The 13,498-nt window shown below is 46.2% G+C and overlaps 1 protein-coding gene across 4 annotated transcripts in view; it reads left to right on the forward strand.

Annotated features, from left to right (window-relative positions):
* Positions 1–13,498, forward strand: part of znf827 (zinc finger protein 827) — a 106,247-nt gene that overhangs the window by 49,270 nt on the left and 43,479 nt on the right. For 2 of the 4 annotated variants that reach the window (XM_080412805.1, XM_080412807.1), the window contains exon 5: positions 1,492–1,785. In XM_080412805.1, coding sequence (XP_080268931.1) covers positions 1,492–1,785 — 294 coding nt within the window. The remainder of the gene's footprint in view (positions 1–1,491; positions 1,786–13,498) is intronic. The other 2 variants (XM_080412806.1, XM_080412808.1) reach the window with 1 other exon arrangement.

Consider the following 13,498-nt stretch of genomic DNA (forward strand, 5'->3'; position numbering starts at 1 on the left):
CCCATGATTTCACTGAGATGTTTTCCACAGTGTGACTCTCAGTCATCTTTCATTTCTAGAACATATGACTCAAGTCGCCAGTCATCTGTGATTTAAATGGGCAGCCACTGTCAATGACAGTCATGTAAAGCTTCCATTTTCTGTGATGTCCAAATGTCGGTTTGTGAAACTTACTGTGTTTAATTTGTTCCATAATCACAATCTCTTGTTTTGTCATATTTTGCCATTACTGTGTGTGTATAACAGTGTCTCTCTTGGGAACAATGTAGCTGGGCTCCAGAGTTTTCATTAGCTGCCTAAATCCTGCACCCTTGACAATGTTCAGAGGCCTCATATCTAATGCAATGAAATCTACAATGCTGTCAGTAATTGCTCGTTTACATGTCTCTGTGAGCAGGGACTTCAAAGCTTGTGTCTGTGTTAAGTTTGGACACCGTAAAAATAAAATCATCCCACGCCTGCAACATTTGTGTTGGGTCTCGCTGGACCTGCGGGAAACAATCCCATTATAGTTCTCTAGCTTGACGTCAGCGTCACACTTCTTGACAATCAGTCACTCAAATATAGCTCGGAAAGATAACATTGTTGCTTTAATGGCTTGTTTGATCAAAGTTGGACAACGCACGTTATATTCTTATCACCCTTCCTTTTTTAAAGGATTTTTATTGTAATCAGATGCACAATGAAGATCAATACTCATTTTCCCTTTCTGGTATACTGAACACAAAAACATCTCTCGCCCTGTGCTGCATGACAGGGTTAAGAAACACACTGCACGAGATTTTGAGCTTGAAAGGATTTAGAGTGGTTCCATGGTTTCGGCAGGGCTGCTGTTATTGCTGTGTTGAATTAAACAGTTATTACACAAACCCAAACATTATTTAAGCCTCGCTCTTCTTCAACGGCGTCTTCAGAGTTGACAGAGTTCTCAAAATGTCAAACCAATTTCATCCCGTCTTAGTCGTGACCCATTTCTGGCCCCTCTATCTCCTGCCCTTCCGCCTCCCCTATGCCAACCCTCTACCCGTGCTACGTCTAACATTTACATTTTAGGCATTTAGCCGATGCTTTTATCCACAAAACATGTGCAACTGTAGAACTGTATTCGGCTCCTAGATCAGCAAGAGGCACGGTGCTGCTCAGACCATATTTCTGTGGTCAAAGGCATAATATGACCACAGAAATATGGTCTATGCCCCAGCTAATATTATTAGTCTGAGTGCAAGAATAGAGACACAAGCTTTTATGGGAGGGCTAAGGCATATTACTTAACACCACAAGAGGACCACAATGGAAATAAGTCCTGGACTTTATTGTGTTTCATCCTTGATTGTTTTTAGCCAACGTGTATGTATGATTTGTAGGTGCACTTGTGTTTCATGCAATCTAATACACAAAACAAAACACCACACGCAAAGGCTCCCACAGTACAAAGTTCCTCTTTCCGACCCGTTAACCCGTTCTCTGTCTCTTCCTCCTCCTTCCTTTCAGCGGCCAACCAGAGAGAGGCTCTCAAGTCTCCGTTCCACCTGAAGGAGGAGCCCCAGGCTGAGGAGGCCCTGAGCCCCAGGCCCGCCTCCCAGTCCCACGGCCCGGGACAGCCAAGCTTCCCTGCTGCCTTCTGCCAGGACGGGCCGACCGGGGCCGCACGGGTTGCGGAGCGCCCAAAGGTGCCCCTCAAACCACGGGAGGGAAGCCCCAGGGCCAAGAACAGCCTGCTGAACCAGGACATCAACATCAAAGTGGCCTCGGAGCTGCTGATAAAACTGTCGGGTAGGGCATTTGGTACGTATGAGCCAGTATACCGTATATCATGCATATGAAGAGTTTCATTACATTATCCCGCATTTGAAATAAATCTGCCATTCCATATAGCGAGAGAATTGACACCTGGCTGGTATATCACTGGCTATTACTGAACTTGTTAATCATCTTGTGATCTTTGCTTGCATTTTAGTTGCTCTTGTTAAAGTAGATTGATTAGTACACTCCCCTATGTGCCTACTGACTGAAATAGACTGTAGGAAAGCTGAGAGGATGACAGTGTATTGGGACATACACTGGTGGGATTGACTATCTGGCTACAGATGCACAGACATGCATCTTAACGACATGGTTGTGAGCTTGGCCTGTCATACATTACATTAAAGGACCGTGCCGGCAGTTTGACATGTTTATTTCATTGACTACAACTCTCTGTATACTTTACATTACTGCCAAACATTTTACAAAGCATATTGTGTTTTTTGTTTTGTTTTGAAGGAAGCCTTTGGCTTTCATTCATTTCAGTATGGTATGAAAATCTGCTTTGCTTGTAATGGTTAATCCAGCTAAATACTAGTTGTGCAGTAATTTATTGTCAAAATGAAGGTAGAATTGCATTTAATTCATTTCAAAGAGATGATTTCTTAGTCCATGGAGAAAAGATTGTTTTAGCGAATGAAATGCAAGCGTCCATGACTTCATGAATAACAGCATTTGAATTATGTTATTCAGGTACGTTCAGTTCAGTTCAGTAACATTTTAATCAAATAAACGAATGACAATGGTTTATGTTTAGGTACGATATAGGACCGAAACTGAATAGACACTGACATATTACTTCTTATTGAATTCAGCATGGTACTTTAACTTGGATAGGCCTGCTCTAGATGGACAAAGAAAATAAGAACTACATGGATTCTTTATAAACTTTTATTCTTTATAAATGGTCTAGAAATGGTTCCATAAAGAACCTTGAAGTGAACTTCCATGGAATAGCAATTTTCCAGCTGTCCAGTTCACTAAGCACACAGGGGTGGAAGAACATCATATTCAAATGAGCCCCACAAACCTCAGGCTGACCCGAGCATCAACCAGTCACAAACCATTCTGCCTAGTAATCCCCTCTAAATCTGGAAATGCGCTTTAAATTTAATCCGTATTGATGGTGATACACCTCTAAAAACATTATTTACACAGCCCACGACCTCAACTCCACACCAGCATGCCAAGCGCGATACAGTTGGCAACTATAGCAATAATTTAAAATGTTCATCAATCATAATGTTTTCGCAGTGTTTGTGTGTGTGTGTGGGTTAGGCTCAGGTCAGGTCGCACACTTTATACACTTTTATTTGTGCTGCTGATGGGGATGGTCTGCGGGTGTCTCACATCAGCCAATAGGAGCGCAGAGGGCGCACTGCAGGTCAAAGGTCATGCTGTGGAGCACCATAAAAGGATTCTGTTTTCCAACCCTGGCTCCCATCTCAGGCAAAAAAAAGAGAAGAAGCAGCCATAAATGTAGTTGTTGTTAAAGGTGAACAGAGGCTGTCTGTAGAAGAAGCTCATCTTGTGGAAATGGTCTTTGCTTTGTCCCTGGTCTCAGCTGCTCAATCTTTTGGCCGGAAAAGACTTTGTGTCCCCAGTGTGGCGATACACGGGTCACCCTCCTCTCAGCCCTCCATTTTCTCTCTATCCATCCCTTTATCTCGTCTCTCTCTCTCTTGTCTCTCTCTCTCCCTCTCTCTACCTAAGCTGTGGTGAAGGAGGGGCACCGGTAGGCTCAGGGTCAATTCTTTGCCTTATTTTTATGTTGTGCAGTCGATAGTCTTTCGTTTCTCCTGTGAAATCCCACTCCAAAACAAAGCCATCGATCAAGGTGTATCCATGCGCTACATTGCACCTAAAACCCCATCCCAAACCCCCCACTGCCCGGCCCTCTCCACCTCATATCCACACAGACAAGGAAAGAGTTGTCATGTATTCTTTCCGAAGGACCTGCCACATAACCACATTAACCCTGGCATCACTATTTTGGGCACATTTTGTTTCGAAAACAGTACAAATAGCAGATCTACAAGCTCACAATTTATCGCATTGGGATGCGTTATGAGCTTGTAGATCAGCTATTTTCGCTACTTGTCGTCCGACAATGTAGTGGATAAACATGTATGTTTATCCACTCCAGGTCCTTCGAGCCTGAATGAATTGACCATCTCATACAGTAGGTCAGTGGTTGTACACTTTAAAGTGTTAATTTATATCTTGAGTGTTAATAAATATATAACCAAATTACAAATGGATAAATTAACACTGAGGATTTGACTGCTTAGCACATACTCAGTCTTGGCATTCAAGTCTCAGCAGGCAGCGTATAAGGCTAAAATGATGATGATGATGATCATTCTGTTAGATATTGTGATCACAGTCAGCCTAAGTGTTTTGGCAAACAGCAGCACATTGACAGTTCTCAGCCACAGCATGCGTTGTAAATGAAACGGCAGTAAATATTTCAGGTGTGCAAATATTTGACGATTAATCGTAGAAACCACAATTGCGTGATTATTATGCTTTGATACATGCATGATCGATCATGCTGGCATCTGCCTTTTTGCTGCCACTGTATCGCCAATTGTGTTTTGTTTTTATTATTTTTGGGTCCCAATTACTCTTCACCCGGTGTCACTGCTAATGAAAGTTTTGCTGCTTATTTTTAGTCCCCCCTCCCCCCACCCAAAACACTATTAAGTGCCGGGTCTCGTTCAAGTGCGTTTGTTAGAGGTGTTTGTCCAATGTGGGCTGCTGAAGTGTGTCCCTCACCCTATTAAGTGCGTAATTTGCTCAAGTATGTATCACATTGTACAAATAGAAATAGCCACTAGGGATACATGATCATGAGGGGGAAAAAGCTATGTTTTACTCAATAGGGATGGATGTATGGGGTACAGAATGTATTGTACATGCAAGTGATCGTATACAGTATGATTCATTGTTCTGCACAACAAATATCAAGTTATAGTATTTCAAATGTGAAGGGAACATATTGCATGAGGCTTTGTTCTATTATGTAATCAAATAGTTGTCTCATATGTTAAATTAGATCTATAGGCCACATATTTGGCTCACCCCAGCAATGTGTTGTATAGGCCCCCTCTGCAGAAATGAGGGAGTCCGTTACTGTCAAATCAAGTGAACATTCGTGAAAATGCTAACTAAAGCACACTAGTGCATCGTGGCATGCATGCACATACACACGCGTCTCATTATGTGTGCCATATGTTTGAATATGGACCAAAAACACTTTGTTTTTTACATTTTAATAAAGGAGTATCAAGCCTTCACGTCATACAGTGCACGAGTAGGCAGTGTCGATGTGTGTTCAAAACATGAGTACGGAGACGTGGGCCTTCATCCCCCAGACCCTCATTCTGTATCAGCAACCGTGTGAAGGGGAAGGGTACTTTGTATGGGTTAAAATGTGTATATATATTGTACGCCTGTGTGATGTGTGTGTATTGGAGAACGGCTGTATTGTATGTGTGTGTGTCTGTGTGTGAGAGAGAGACGGACACATCACACACCAGCTGCCATTGTTCTGGCTGTAAGGCTGGTGTTGGAGTGAGTCATGCTGGCTGTGAGCGCTGCGGTACTACACGTGTGCTGCTCTGCTGCCTGCCCCCAGGTCACGTTCCCCCTGTGTGTGTGCACGCGCTTGTCTGTGCGTGTGTGATACATGCGAATCTGTGTGGGTTCATGTCTGTCTCTCGCGCATGGGCATTTTTGTGTGTCTGTGGCTGCTTGTGTGTGTGTGTGTGAGAGCGAGATTAGATTTGGTGCTTGTAAGCAACAGAGAAGGGGAAAATTAGATATTGGGGGTGTGTGTGTGTGTGTGCACGAGTGATTCCTCCAATGTGCTTCTCTCGCCTTTGTTCTTTGTTTCATCACCCTCTATCTCTCTTTCCTTCCCCCCCTCCCTCTGTCCCTTTCTTTCTCTCTTTCTCTCTCTCTCTCTCTCCCTCTCTGTCTCTCAACTTCCTCCAGTTATCTGTCTCTCAACATTATCCTTCTATCCTCCTGTTTTTGTCCTTAAGCAGCGTGGCTATCTTCAACGTTTATCCTCCTCTCCTCTGACCTGGGTTAGGCACAAGATGCCGCAGCGCTCGTCTCCTCTCCTCCATCTCATTCCACCGGCTCCCTCTTTCCCTCGTTACCTTTCTCCTCTCTCTCTCTCTCTCTCTGTCTCTCTCTGTCTCTCTGCCCCCTCACAGCCCTCGGAGCGCAGTGCCGTCCATCGCCATGGCAACAGCGGGGGCGGCTTGTAGGATGGAGCAGGGCCGTCTGGAGTGACAGCTCTGACACCGAGACTAGACCCTCACATGACCTCGGGAGGGGAGAGGAGGAGGAGGGCAGGAGGAGAGAGTGAGAGAGATGGGAAGAGAAGGAGAAAAGGAAAGCGAGAGAGAGAGAGAGAGGGAGAGGGAGGTGGTGGGGGGTGCAGCTATGAGGAAGGTCAGTCCTGTCATGCGGTCACGCTGAGTTTCGACGGCCACAAGGTCTTGGTTCAAGACCGTCTCAACTGTAACCCTTCCCTGAGCCCCAGTCCCCCCCCCCCCCTCCAGTGCAGTGTAACGCAGTCAGGAGGACACTAATAAGAAAATGGGATTGGGTACAGATTAGACTTAACCCATTCAATCCGGGAATGCGGATTGAACCACTTTAACCATTATCTTATACTTTGGCTATAGCAGATCTACAAGCTCATAGCGCGGCACAGAGTACCGTGCTATGAGCTTGTTTATAAAATAATAAAAAATCCCCCATTTAAAAAAAATTATATGTATTTGGCTGCGGACCCCCATCTAAAAATATTTCGTTCCAGGGACCCCCCCCCCAAGAAGTAAAGATTTGAGTTACAAATGTTTGCTTAAAAAAAAAAGTATACTGTATATATATTCAAAGATTTGCACAAATTTTCCAGTTTAAAAGAAATGAGCAGATCTACAAGCTCGTACGAGCTTGTAGATCTGCTATTTCTTTAATAGCCAAAGAAATCTTAAAATGACACAATGATGCGTTCCCGGACTGAATGGGTTAAGCATTGTGTCACCACGGCTGTTTTGACTGTGAAATAAATGCCCGTCGTCTCATTCCTCTCCTAACCAGCATAGCCAATAAGACATGGAGCCTTAATTGAATTTCCCCCACCATTCATTGGCCAGTCAGCAGCAGCAGTACTGGGGTTGTCATCATTATGGTCTGTTGTGCTGTAACACGACTTGCATCATCTCTCTAACTAGGTCACTTCTCCTTCCACCCCCCCCCCCCCTCTCCCCCCATACACTCCTTCTCCTCTCCCTCCTTTCTGTCTCTCACTCCTCTACCTCCTGTCTCCTCTCCAGCTACTCTTTCTGCTCCTCTTTCGCCTCCCCTCTTTTCCCCCACAGTGCCTTATCCTTTCTTCTTTCTCTCTCTCTCTCTCTCCCCCCGTCTCTCTCCCTCCGTCCTATACCCGTTTATGACCTGGTGTTTGCTGGTGGCGAGTGGCTGTGTTTCCAGTAGTCGCAGTACAGTACCTCCCCCACATCTGTGGTGTTTAAAGCCAGGCTGCCTGGTGTCTGGGGGCTAATTACGCCCAGCTAAATAGTCCCCGGTGCCGGCAGCTAGTTGAGCGCTAGCAGACCGGGCCAGATGGGCATTGGTGTTGTAGGGGCAGGGAGGTACACGGCACCACACAGAGACAGGTAGCGGTGGGAGAGTGCGTATGGAGTAAGTAATGTGAGGTAGGGTGTTGGGGATGTGGTCGAGGGGGTGGTGTGTGTGTGTGTGTGTGTGTGTGTGTGTGTCGGCTACACCAGGCTGGCAAGAGTGTTGGTGACAGCCGTGCCTTCCACCCACCCACCCACTCGGCACCCATCTAGCCTCACTATAGGTGAGATAGAACATGCTGCACTGTATTGGACCTGCACCATTATGGCTGAAACTATAATCCCAGTTATTGTACTGGACACAGAACCATGTACGATTATTATTTGCACTTGTTGGCCTCAATCATTTTGAGAACTATAATTTAAAAAGTCAATTGAATTCGTTGACTTTGTCTTTAACTATAGAGGCCTCAGTGAAATGAAGTTGTTGGTATATTTCCAAGGTGCTGATATCTTGATGATTATTAACTGGACAGTAAAATACACATTTAATTGTACGGCTCTCCTGCCTGCCAGCCTCACTGTACTGTAGGTGTGATATCACACTTTGGACTGGTTACACTTACTCATTACATACCCCCAGCTTGCACAGACACACGCACAAGCGCGCACGCACGCACATACACTTAAAAGGCTTGACAGTCATTTGTGCAGTGGTTGTCACCCTGGCTAATTACTTAGAGAGCCTGTGATTGAAAGGAAACACTGTATGGAAGAAAAAGGGGATAGTGGGTGCAGAGACGAGTCCTTTGGGTGAAATGATTCACACATGCTTTCACAATTTCTCATGCTCCCGAAACACATACACACGTTTATGCACCCACACACAAACACATTCAAAGAGCAAAACCATTTGGTGTGTCTAAAGCTGCTAATTTATCCATAACCTCACCAGATACGTACAGAGTGTTCAAGGGAAAATTCCCAGAATGCAACACGTATGTGAGGTTGCTTGATGCAGGCTATAGCTGCAGACGGCTCTCTCTGGCACAGCGCCTCAATCACTTTATCTAAAGCTCCACAGCGCTCTGACTGGTGCCCTCGCCGTGCCCTCTCTGTGTGCCCGCTCCATGACCTCCCTTACCACCGCGCCCTCCCTCCCTTGCTCCACCCCTCTCTCTCTCTCTCTCTCTCTCTCTCTCTCTCTCTCTCTCTCTCTCTCTCTCTCGCTCTCTCTCTCTCTCTCTCTCTCTCTCTCTCTCTCGCTCGCTCGCGCTCGCGCTCGCGCTCGCTCTCGCTCTCGCTCTCGCTCTCGCTCTCGCTCTCGCTCGCTCTCGCTCTCTCTCTCTCTCTCTCTCTCTCTCTCTCTCTTCATGTCTCTCATAAGTTCTCTCCTTTTTTCTCCTCACTCTCGCATTCTCTCTGTCTTTATCGCATCTCTTATGCTTTCTCCCACTCTCTGGCCAGTCTCTCCCTCCCTCCATCACGGCCAAGTCTGGTCTCTGTCCACTTCCTGGGTGGCTGGATTTAAACACAATAGGTTCGATAGGTTCATTTTATGGAGAGATCATTAATCAGCCTACAAGTGCACTCACAGCCTTTGACTTCCTAAGATAACACTCTTTTCCTTAAGATAAGGCCCCAGCCCACACACACACACACACACACACACAGTCTCACACTCACACAAGCTGTTTTGGAGAGAGGAATAAGGGCTGTTCCGGGGGCCGTTGTTATGGGGAAGTCTTCCACTGCTCACTGTACAGTCAGACGTGAGGGTGCTTCCAGGCTACTGTCAGGAGGCTGGGCTATTTAAAGCTGGCTGTTCTAGGATCAACGCTAGCAGCTAGCATAAATAGCAGCTAGCTAGCAGCTGTGTGCGTGTGCATACGTGCATGAGTGGTGGAGTCCTCTCCGGGCTAGGCTGCTGTGGTTCCGTCTCCACACTGCAGTCTTTGAAGAGCCTGAACTCTTCACCCCGCTGTCTGAGCAGGTCGGAGAGAGAGAGAGAGAGAGACTGAGAGAGAGAGTAAGGATGTAACAGGGAGGAGGGAGAGAGAGAGGGCGGAGAGGTTGTCATCTCTTCCTCATGCTCTCTTCAACCCCCCTCAACCCCCCCCTCCCACCCTCCTCGTCTGCCTCATCTTCCCTTTATTCTTTTCCTCTCTCTCACTCCTCTTCCCCTCGGGTGTTCCTTGCCTGGCGCTCTTCTTCTCTATTCTTTCTCTCTCTCTCTTTCCCCTTCTATTCTCCTCTCCTGATCCCTTTCTCCCTCCTCCCTGTCTAACCCCCTTCTTTCCCTGCTCTCTCCTATCTCTCCCTCCTTTCCTCATTTTCCTGCCTCTATCCCTCCGTTGTTCCGTGTGTCAGTCTCCATCTCTTTTATTCTGCCTGTCGATGCATCAAAGCACTGGCTGTGATAAGATGCTTCACATGCTCTGAATCAGTAATGATGCCTTATTCTTTTTTTTCTTTGTTCTTCTTATCCTATTTTCCAGTTATGGTTGCTATGCGTCATAACCAGTGTCCATACCCTTACTTGACTGTACACACACACACACACACACACACACACACACACACACACACACACACACACACACACGCACAGAACCAGACAGTTTTAGCCTGTTACGCCTGTGCTGATTGGAGGAGACACATGGGGTCAAAGTTGAGTGGTAAGAAACAGAAAGAAACGGTCACTCTGGCTGTTCGTCTCTGTGGGCTGTGGAGTGCAATGCCCGGGCGAATCAAAGTGTGTATTGTACATTTACAGCAGCATGCCATGCACCTGCAGAGGGCTGTGGTCTCTGAACGTGCCTTAAAGAAGCAGCTATGTGTGCAAACAGTCATGCCAGCTGTCGAAGCAGCGCCATTTAGCGCTCGCAATGAAACGCCTCTAAATGAGCAGAGGCAGGATTTGAGGTAATATATATATATATATATTTATATATATATATATATATATAGTTTTACATAATTCACGGCCAAATCAATTGTCAACAAAACTATTGTCAACACAAAATTGAGCTACGACACATTGTGGCTTGTAGATCGTGAAGTATAAATCACCCTTTTATAGCTGCTGCACAAGAGTGGATGGCACATACGTGTGAACACAACACACACAAACATATGCGCGCAAACACAACACACACAAACACATGCGTGCGAACACACACACACACACACCAAAGCTGGATTGTGGAACGATTGAGTGCTGCTTTTTATGGCTTCAGTACATAAGGTCATGCCCCCATCCAAAAAGCCCTGGCTGTTTGTGTGTGTGGGTTGCAGCGGGTGGGCGTGTATTATTTGATGTGTCTGATGGCCGGTTGTGTGTTGGTGTTAGAATGGTTGAGTTTTCCCCTAATCACTGATGTGTGTACGCGTGTTCCATTCTCTATCTCTTTGATGTTTCTCTGTGATTAATGACATTAGCCTGTTTAACCTAGTTATGAGGGGTATAGTACGCAAGGTTTGTGTGCATGTGTATGCCTGTGGCGGTGATTGCGTTTATGTTTGTGTGTGTGTGTATGTGTGACATGTCTGCATGTGGGTTCAGTGTGTGTATCTGTGTGTGAGAGAGTCTTTGTCGCCATGTGTGTTGTTATGACCCACCAATCCCCTCCACCCCTGACTCTGTGTGTGTTAGTGTGTGTGTGTGTGTGTGTTAGTGTGTGTGTGTGTGTGTGGTGAACCCGTGACGAGGGTGGGCGCATGAGACAGACAGAGAGACTGGATGTCCCTTGATTGACCCTGGCCCTCGCGGCGCTACCCTGCCCCCTCCGCCCACCTCCCCATCACACTCTTCCTCCTCCCCTCTGCCCCTGCTCTAGTTCCATCCCTCCATCCTAGCCGCTCCACACCACCTCCCTCCCTCCCTCCCCTCCCAGGCCACTCCTAGCCAACTCTGGCCACCTGATGAAGGGATTAGTGAGCTGTTGGTTGCCGGTGTCCCCAGCCCACTGGCTGCTACTGTACCACTGGTCCTTGACAGTTTGTCATGCCAAGTTGCGCCTTAGTTGTGACTTGTGAGCGTATGATGCTTCACACACAGGGCAAATCAAAGTGCTGTACAGAGATGCATCAGAAAGAGATTAATGCAAAATATATCAAATGCGAATAGAAAACGTTTATTTTTGTCTGTCTTTGAATTTAAATTTAAATGGTGGGGTTGTGCACAAGCATACTGTATAGACACTCGTTACAGTCGCACAGTATTCTATCATCATTGCTAGGGTCATGCTTTTATAGAACTTTATAGATTGAGAGAAAGAGGGGTGAACATGTGATAAGGTCATGGGGCTGGACTCAAACCCATGATGTCAGCGGGTCTGTGCCTAGTTGGAATGAGTAGTACTAGATGGCAGAGCCATCAGAAAACATGCAACATACTGTATTGACAAAATCTTGATTTTGGGACCGTTCTGCATAATTGTGCTTTTCAGCAATATAATTAAACGGTGAAACTTATTTTGCAGGCTAGTCGCGTAGTCCCTGTTCTCAGATCTGTCCTTGATGTGGCGATTTGCTTGCATGGCACCCGGGAGCGTCTTTTAGGGACATCCAGCTGAAAATCTACTCTCTGCTGATGGAAAGAACAGCTTCTTGTGATTTAGGTTTCACAGTAGTCAATATCTTTCATTTTGATTGAAGATGTTTTTATTTCCTAACCCCCCCTGACACAAATGCAACAACATCTATGAATATTTGCTTTGTGTCTCCTTCACTTCCATTGCAAACCCTGCAAATTATGAATTCAATCATTTGTTTACACACGTCCCCACCAGTCAACTGATGTCACATCAAGGCAGGATGAACCATCTGTCAGGAGCCATGGAACTAATAAGTCCAAAAGAAAAATATGTAATGATGAGTTTGAATATACTGTGTACTGTATATATAGGCAACATCTGCCTTAATGTAGAATAATTAAATGTCCTGCTGTTCAACATAGCTCTAAGTGACCCAGGTTAATGTTTTTTTATTTGCCATCATATAGCCGTAAAGGAGACTGTTGAAGATATTAACAGTAATATAATGCTCACATCAATAGGACATTCTTTATTTCATGAGCTTTTAATGATAAAAATTGAGGGGATCCCTTTGTGGTGGCTTCCGCAAACCCTTTCCGCATTGCTCGGGCCCAAGTCCAGCACCCTGTGGTGCAATCACCATGGGATGTCTTTATGTCTGTATATTGTTGCGTTTCAAAATGTATTTTTTTCTTATAATTATTTTAAATATTGATTTAATCTATTAGTTCTATCAACTGTTGCAGCCCTAGCTGCTAGTGCTGCCTAATGCACTGCTCTATGTGAAGTGCGAACGAAATTCATCGGACTGGATTAAAATGTGACCTGCCCAATACACACGTTGGTGCCCGTCACAGACATGCCTCGCTGTAGGTCAAGTTCAGGTCACTGTGACTCATTCTAGCCCTCGTGCCAGTGACCAAGCTCAGCCGTGGAGGGGGAATGTGAGGGGAGGGTGGCAGGGTCAACCGAGGGTCACTCCCTCATGTAAACCCCCCCCCCCCCATCCCTGCTGTCTCTCACTCTTTCCATCCCTCCCCTCCTCTCTCTTCTGTACTAACCTCCATCCCCCTCCTTCCTGCCTGCTCCTTGGATCCGGCACTCACTGCCAAATTCATATATCCAATAATCTGACCCAAGTCGCCGTGTCAGCAAGGCCATGGTAACCCCCCCGCCGCTTTTGTACTCCTCTTTCTCCTCCTCCTCTCGCTTGGCGTGTCGACCCACAACATGCTCCCGCCATCCCCCCATCGCCACAGTCGGTTACTGTTGCACAGACACTCCTCCTAACGTCCTGTTTGTAACCTTTTCAACCCATCTGATAAGAGGCATGTGAGACCATTTCACCCCCATTCAGGGACCCTCTTCCTCCCCCGGTCCTGTTCCCCTGCTCTCAGATCTGTCCTAGAAAGGCAGTGACATGAGACCTTAGTAAAGGTAGCAAAGGAAGCCCATTGTGTGCACACACACACACACACACACACACACACACACACACACACACACACACACACACACACACACACACACACACACACACACATTCTGAAAACT

This window comes from Gymnoscopelus braueri (assembly GCF_963280865.1).
Source record: "Gymnoscopelus braueri genome assembly, chromosome: 2".
Lineage (NCBI taxonomy): Eukaryota > Metazoa > Chordata > Actinopteri > Myctophiformes > Myctophidae > Gymnoscopelus > Gymnoscopelus braueri.